Source organism: Emiliania huxleyi (assembly GCF_000372725.1).
Source record: "Emiliania huxleyi CCMP1516 unplaced genomic scaffold EMIHUscaffold_3, whole genome shotgun sequence".
In the NCBI taxonomy this organism is placed as follows: Eukaryota; Haptophyta; order Isochrysidales; family Noelaerhabdaceae; genus Emiliania; species Emiliania huxleyi.
Window position 1 is genome coordinate 1,154,137 of NW_005199770.1, and position 7,910 is coordinate 1,162,046.

Consider the following 7,910-nt stretch of genomic DNA (forward strand, 5'->3'; position numbering starts at 1 on the left):
CTGCAGCTGGTGATTCAGCCGGGGGACGGTGGGGCGTGGGGGCGGGGCGGGAGGGCGTGTCGTTGGCATGTGCAGGACGCGTCGGTGGACGTGTCCCGATAGGCGGTCCGATGGAGGACTGGATGAACCTAGAGCGGCTGCGGGTGGAGGGCGTGCCGATGGTCTGCCTCAACGGCGCGCTCGACAAGGTGCCCGAGAAGAGAAGGCGGCTCGGCTCCTCTCGGCTCCTCTCGGCTCCTCTTTGCCCCTCTCGGCTCCTCTCGGCTCCTCTCGGCTCCTCTTTGCCCCTCTCGGCTCCTCTCGGCTCCTCTCGGCTCCTCTTTGCCCCTCTCGGCCCATCTCTGCCTTCGGCCAGCTTCGGCTTGCACCTGCCGCTACTAGGTGACGAGCGGCTACTACTCCAACTTTCTCAACCCGGAGCTCGGCCGCTGCTCGGACCGCTTCTTCACGCGCTTCGAGCAGGCGCCCTTCCCCCGCCCGCCCTCCCCGCCGGCCCCTCTCCGCCGGCCCCTCTCCGCCGCACCACCGCCCGCCACACACAGCCTCGCCACACCCCTCTCTCCACTCCCCGCCCTCCGCGCTCCACGCCCGTCCATCCCCGCCGACCTTCCTCACGCCAGCCGCACGCCTCCAGCCGCACGCCTCTCCGCACTCCAGGTCTTTTACTGCAAGCCGCTCGGCGCCGGCCGCGGGTGGCTCTACCGCGTCTACCCGGAGCCATGGCAGTGCCTGCGCGAGACGAAGAGAGGGCTCGAGCTCGTCGAGACGTATGCGGAGCGGCCCTCCCCCGCCGCATGCCTCGAGCGGCTGAAGCGGCCATGAGCCCATGTGAGTCCTCCGCCGCGGCAGTTGGTTACGAACACACGCAGTTTTGTGGTGGTTTACAGAGCTGGTTGGAAGCTCGCTACTCCTCGCGTTTTCCGTTCTCACATAGTTACGTCCCAACAGCGGACACATGAAAAACACAGCTTGATCCGCGACGCATGGCAAAGCACACACTCAGCCAACGATAGACGCACGGCGTAATTATGAGTTCTCAGTCTCGGCACTGGCCGGGCGTACGTTCGTAGAGCCAAGACCAATTCCGTACGCGAAAGAGAAATTGCAAGTCTGCGCGCGTCCCTCTCCCCCCCAATGAGGACCGAGGAGGATGACCGAGCGAGTGACGGCAGCTCTCCTCGCACGACCAGAACGCCCTCAAAGCAAGTCGAGGCCACGAGCGAGGCCAACCTCATCCAGGCGATCACCGATCTCGGCTCGCCGTCAGATCAGGGATGGCTGGACTTGATGTCAGTCGACCGCGAGACATATGGCCTGCCACGTGCTGACATGGGCCTGAATGAGGCACAACGCGAATTCCACCCAGCAGCGTTCCCGTACCACGAGCTATCCGAGTTGTGCGCTGGTAGGTTGCCGCGTACGCCGCGTACATTGAGGAGCCGGAGCCGCAGTCCTCCCAGGTGCTGCGAGGAGCCGACGCGGCGCTTGCGCGCCGCGCGCTCATTGCCGCCCATCTGAGCGCCCGGCAGGGGCTTCTCGATCCTGGGGACCTGCACACGGTGCGGAAGCTGAAGAAGCTTTGGCTGCACGAGCAGCAGGGCCGCGTGCGCACCGCCCTGCTGAAGGTCCGGCCCCTCTTCTTTGGCACAGCCTCGGGCCTGAACGCCCTGACCCGGATCCGGCTGGCCGCATTTCCGCGCACACGGGCCCTTGTGCTGCTGGTGCTCAACGACATGCTGCGCGGCTACTCGGAGATGATCTACTGCTGCAACCCGTGGTGCGGTCTGCTCGTTTTCTTTGCCCTCGCGATAGAAAACGCGTGGCTGTCCCTGTGCACCTTTGCCGGGTGCATGTCGTCGATCGCTGCTGGGCGTGCGCTGGGCGTGGCGCCCGGGCTCCTGAGCTTTGGGCTGATCCAGTTTCGGTGCATGTTTGCGGCGCAAGCCATTGGGCAGCGCAACATGCAGACCCCGCCTCAGGACCTCAGCTGGGAGAGCGCAAAGCTGGCGCGGTGCTTCTCGCTGATCTCCGTCTCCTCCCTGTGGATCACCGTGCTCGTCATCGGCCCGTCCGGCCTCCTCCTCCCCACAATCAAGGTCTCCGACTACGGGTTGGTCCAGCAGCTCGGGCTGACCTGCATTCTTCTTTGGGGCGCCTCGAATGAGCTCTTTGATAACGGCTTTGGTCGAGATTCCTACCCCCCGCAATGGCTGCTCCACTTCGATCCCGTCGACAGCTACGGGGCAGAGAGTCTCGACCACGTCGACTGGAGCCAAGCGGCGCATGCAATCTTCCGCTCGACTGGCAGCACGGTGTGGCTCAAAGGCACGCCAGCGTGCGCGCTCATATGGATTGGCATCATCCTCACGAGCCCGCTCTTTGCGCTCTGGTTCGCCTTTGGGGCTACGGTCGGGCAGCTCACCCTCATCTACGGCGGAGCGTCCGCGAGCGTCGTTCATGCCGGCTTGGGGCTCTGGAATCCCGCAATGGTGGCGCTGTGCATCGGCTGCATGGTAAACGTCCCCAGCGGCTCGTCCGTCTTATACAGCGCGATCGCCGCTTCGTTCACCGTCGCCTTGGACAACGCATTGTCCATGGTGTTTAGCGTGTTCGAGCTGCCGTGCACCATCTCGCACGCGCTTGCGAGCATCATTTTCACGCTGCTGCGGTTCACCAAGACGCGCATGGTGCCTGTGGACATCATCGACAGCACGGTTGCCGAGGACCACCTCTATCAGTACTCCATGGCCAACACCTGCATCGATGAGCTGGCCGAAGTGGTCAACAGGGCGCTGGGTCCGCGCCCAGACCGGTCCTCGGCTTCCCTGGCCACGCGCGAGGCGTGGAGCTTGAGAAAGCTCGCCACGTCGGCGGTGGACCTGCTCTACATGGTGCTCTCCTTCGGCGCATTCTCGCGCAGCGAGCTGACCACGGCAGGCGGTGTACACGTCCGTGATCTGAAGCGCGCGCCCTTCGAGCGGATCGTTGAGACGCTGCGCAGGGTCTTTGCGCTTCTGGCCGCCGCAGAGGTCGACGATGAGACAGATGCCGAGACGCTTCCAGCTCGTGTGCTTGCGCTCCTGCTCCTGAGCGGAGACGTCTCGCTCACCGCCGAGGGCATCCAGGAGTTTCGGTCCCGCTGGGATTTGCACAGTGGCAGCGCAAGCAGCTGCTATCTCTGTGGCAAGGTCGGGCACTGGTCGCATGAGTGCCCCAGCAGCAAGAAGCAGACGGCCGAGGCGCAAGAGCATGCAAAGACCAGCCCAAAGCTACGGCGCCCGATGCTGCCAGCGATACCGAGCGGCGACATGCTGCCATGGTTTCACCGGATTGAGCCGCTGCCTGGGGCGAACGAGGCAGCCAGGACGGCTGCGCCCAAGGGCGGTCAGCCAGCCAAGGCCAAGCCGACGAAGCTGACGCGGGCGACCACTCGAGAGTCCTCCATGATTTTTGCTCTGCTCCAGCTTCACCATGAGCTCGCCATGTCCGAGAAGGTGCTCCTCCGAGAGACTAGCGTCGGTCTGGAACAGAAGCCTGCACCGATGCACCCAACCTCTGCATATCCTCGTCTGCAGGTGGGGGAGTTCTTCCGCCTCTTCGACCCGGGTGGGCGCGGCACCATCACCGAGTACGAGCTGGTCTCGGCGCTGTCGGGCATCTCGGATGACCAGGAGGACCTGGCCCCCCGCGTGGCACATATCTTCAGAGTGGCGGACGCTGATGGCAACGGCTCGATCTCAAAGGCAGAGCTGAGGGCCATGCTGCTGGAGACTCGAGCGGAGAAGGCTTACAGCGTCAAATTGTGGGCGCGCATTACGGATGCGTGCAGCCGCCTGCCCGCCCCCACGCCGACTATTAAGACCAGGGCGATGAGGGTCGTCGCCGCCCTGCGAAGCCACTTCGAGAGTGATTTGACCAATCGACCGACCGAGCGCGAGTGGTCAGTCTCGGGGCCCGGGCGTCAAGCCCGACGAGGGCGACGCTCTCGGGTCACACCCAGCGCGGACAACGTAATCCGTAGCAGACACAGTGGCGTCACGTTTGCGTAGCTAGAGCGCAGTCAGGCAGGGACCAACGTGGACCAGGATGTCCCCGCGCGGTCCTGCCCCGTTGACAGTATTGTAGTCATATTCAGGGCTTTAGATGTGTACTAGCTACGACACCCTTTTACTAGTAGAGACTGCAAGGAAAAAACGACGAGACACTGTCAGCCCCGTTCACACATGGCGTACTTTCTTATATTCGTCCGGCTCTCACAGTACACACAGACCGGTCGGTCTAACTGTGTGTAGCCCAACGCACGAGGGCCGCTTGGGCTTACACGCGCGGGCACGGAGCGGGACTGGCCAGCTGCAGAGGGCGGCCAAGCCCTCCTCCTCGCGCGCCACCAGCGCGGACACGTCGGCGGCAATCCCGTCCACGACGGCCGAGGGCTCGCAGAAGAGAGAAGTGCGTGCAGTCGTACACCGCCTGCTGCGCACCCGCTTTTGGGGATTTGCAGGTGCCAGAGTTCAAAACTTTGTCGCCGACGTCGCAAGACGGGGCGGGAAGCCCAGCGGCCTTTTCTTCTTTTCATAGTAGGTCATAAATTGTTTGAGCATAAGAAGAAGAAAAACAAACCCCGCTCAAAACGATCGCCATTCGGCTCGTGCCGCCGCGCCGCCGCCGCCAGGCCGCAGCAGATATGCTCGCTCTCATCGGACCCACCCTCGTCGTGGCTTACTCATCGCCGGTAGCCTCCGCCGCTTCGTCAGCAGTTTCGCAGGCTGAGGGCGGCCGAGTCGTGAGGCAGACCCTCGTCATCGAGGAGTGGATCGTCGACTACCTGCGGCCGACCGTTCGCGAGGTTCCCGTCGACATTGACGAGTCCCGGCGGGCCGTCAAGTTTCTCATCAACGGCTCGTACCCTGGGCCAGCAATCCACGCCAACGAGGACGACATGCTCGAGATCACCGTGGTCAACAAGCTCTTCTCAGAGGCGACCACGATTCACTGGCACGGCATCCACCCGCTGCGCCAGCCCTACATGGACGGCGCTCGCGACGTCACCCAGGCTCCCATTCTTCCGGGTCAGAACTTTACCTACCGTTTCAGCGCCTACCCTCCGGGCACGCACTACTACCACAGCCACATGGACGCAGTGCAGGGCGCGCGAGGCATCCGCGGGCCCCTGATTATCCAGCGGAAGGCGGACCCCGTCAAGGAGGAGTTTGCGTACGACGAGGACCTTGTCGTTTTCATGTCGGACGAGTGGCGCGACCCGTCCGCCTGCCTCAAGCTGGAGGGCGCCATGCCTGGCAACGACGTGTGCGCCGACATTCGGCACGGCAGCTTTTCGGGCAAATTCGGGAACGGCAGCGCCGCCTTCCCCTTCCCGCTCATCACCGTCAAGGCTGACACGTGCTACCGCGTGCGGTGGGTTATGGCGGGCAGCAACACTGAGAACTTCCAGATCACGGTGGCAGGCCACAACATGACACTGGTGAGCGTCGACGGCGGGTACGACGTGAGGCCCGTGCAGGTTCAACACCGCCCGACACACAAGCACCCCGCACGAGTTCTAAGCTCAAGTCCCACGTCGATCAGGTGCGGCGCATCAACCTGCACTTGGGGGAGCGGGTGGACGTGATCCTCTGCACCGACCAGGAGCCCGGCAACTACCTGATTCACGCCCAGTACGACTACGCCTGCGCGCTCACCGCGGGCCACTTTATCCCACCCGGTTTCTCCGCCGTGCCGACGTGCGACTTTCACGCGTACCTTCACTACGACACCGAGCCCGACCTCGTCCCTCGCGACCTCTCGGGCTCGGGCGGGGGCCGCCACCCGCGTGCAGTTGTGGGTTCAGACTTCGACCTCACCCGCCCGGAAGGGTGGGCGGTGACTGAGCCGCGGGTCCCCGAGCCCGAGCCAGCGGAGCCGGACGTGCGGTACACCATCAACTTGGGCCTGCTCGGCCCCACCTACAGCCGGGCCACCGACCGGCCGCTCGTCAAAGGGCGGTGGTACATGGACCTCGACGGGCAAGACCCGCCTCGGTCGTGGGAGCTTCCGACCACTCCCTTATACCACTCCAAGGGGCGGTGCGGTGTGGGCGACATCCCGTTGATCAACGTTCCCGAGGAGGTCACCACCGTCGAGGTGGTGGTGCAGAACCTGTCGCCGACGGCGCACACGCTCCACATGCACGGCATGCCCTTCAAGGTGATCAACGTGGCAAACTATACGAGCTGGTGCGGCCTCGAGCACCCGACGTGCTTCGTGCTGCCGTGGTGGGGCGGCTCGCTCCTCGACAAGTGCCCGCGGCCGCGCCGGAAGCCCGGCGACCCGAATGACAAGAACATCGAGCTCGGTGGGTACTGGGGCTGCACCTACGACGCGGCCACCGACGCGCGGACGCAGAACCTAAAGGCGCCGCTGATCAAGGACAGCTTCCAGCTGTGGCAGCGCTCGTGGGCGGTGATCCGCTTCGAGGCGACGAGGCCAGGCTTCTGGTACTTTCATTGCCACGAGACTCAGCATCTCATGTTGGGCCTGCAGACCGTCTTCAACGTGCTGCCGAGCAAGCAGCCGCCGGTCCCGGCGGACGTGCCGACCTCGGGGTCGCACTTTTGCCCGACGGTGGACGAGGGGCCATGGGGATCGTGAGAGAATCATCTCTCTTAGCGTGGCCGAGCCTTTCGATTTATCGTACTGGCTTTATGCTTGATGGGCCAGCGCCGTTCGAGGTGCTGGGATGGATGTCAGAGGCCCCCCCCACACAGTTTCACGACCTTTTTCGTTTTTGTGTGTGTGCGTACCGCGGAATAGAAGAGTATGCACGTTTCTCTCGTCCGCGCGCGCCGCCGATTGGTCATGTCATCGGTTGTTGCGCGGAGGAATATAATTGTTAAACGCGACACTCGAACGAAGATGCTGTGTGCGATTTTATATATCACACAAAACACTTATATAAATATATAGAGGCTAGTTCCATTTCACTCTGACACGCTAATCTTGAAAACGTCCAACGGAGCTCCGTGTTGCTCCCAGCGCCCTCCCCCGCGCTTCCTGCGACCCTAGCCGATGGTACTAGCATGGGAGGTCATCTGGCTACCGCGAGAGCGACCCAACTCGTCGACATCGTCCGATGATGGTGCCGCAAAGTCAGCCTTCGGAGGCTATCGTGGGGTCGAGCCGTCAGTAGCCGTGACATGTGGTTCCACCACCCCTCGTAGGCTTTGCCTCTGACCATCACCGTTCCCAGGCTGCCTAATGGGATGGAAAGGAAGGCTGGGCGAGCGTATAGAAGCGTGCTCGACCTCGTCGTGGCAACCTGTACGGCAGCGCTGGCAGGCGCGATGAGCGTCGTGCCACCTGACCCGAGACGGGTCGCAGGCGTCGTACCGAGCGCGTCGAGACCGTGTCCTGATGTGATCTGTACGGGCGAGTCACGTCGGCGTCAAAGGAGCGACGTGTGACCTGTCAGAGCTTGATCTCCGATCTCAGCGGCGTCGAGTCGTCTCCGGTGCGCAACAAATGTACCTCCCCAGGACGCGCAGAGGCAGCTGAGATCGGAGATCAAGCTCTGACAGGTCACACGTCGCTCCTTTGACGCCGACGTGACTCGCCCGTACAGATCACATCAGGACACGGTCTCGACGCGCTCGGTACGACGCCTGCGACCCGTCTCGGGTCAGGTGGCACGACGCTCATCGCGCCTGCCAGCGCTGCCGTACAGGTTGCCACGACGAGTTTGAGCACGCTTTTTTACGCTCGCCCAGCCTTTCTTTCAATCCCATTAGGTATGCTTGGGAACGGTGATGGTCATGAGGCATAGCTTAGGGGGGGTGGTGGAACCAACTTGTTAGGGTTATGTGGGATTGGTCACTAGTTTGTTTTTTGAGGGAGGTTTTTTGGGGATCTTATTT

At 63.1% G+C, this 7,910-nt stretch overlaps 2 protein-coding genes across 2 annotated transcripts; both read left to right on the top strand.

The window, feature by feature from the left end:
• Nucleotides 1-1,134: 1,134 nt before the first annotated feature.
• Nucleotides 1,135-4,049, top strand: EMIHUDRAFT_195376 (hypothetical protein; the record flags this gene model as incomplete). The annotated part of the gene is made up of 4 exons (XM_005775301.1): nt 1,135-1,405; nt 1,471-3,494; nt 3,576-3,940; nt 4,031-4,049. 4 exons carry the CDS (start codon nt 1,135-1,137, stop codon nt 4,047-4,049), a joined length of 2,679 nt encoding a protein of 892 aa, XP_005775358.1.
• Nucleotides 4,050-4,684: 635 nt separating this feature from the next.
• On the top strand, nt 4,685-6,998 carry AO (ascorbate oxidase; the record flags this gene model as incomplete). The annotated part of the gene is made up of 3 exons (XM_005775302.1): nt 4,685-5,506; nt 5,587-6,802; nt 6,966-6,998. 2 exons carry the CDS (start codon nt 4,685-4,687, stop codon nt 6,646-6,648), a joined length of 1,884 nt encoding a protein of 627 aa, XP_005775359.1. The 3' UTR covers nt 6,649-6,802; nt 6,966-6,998.
• Nucleotides 6,999-7,910: the final 912 nt, after the last annotated feature.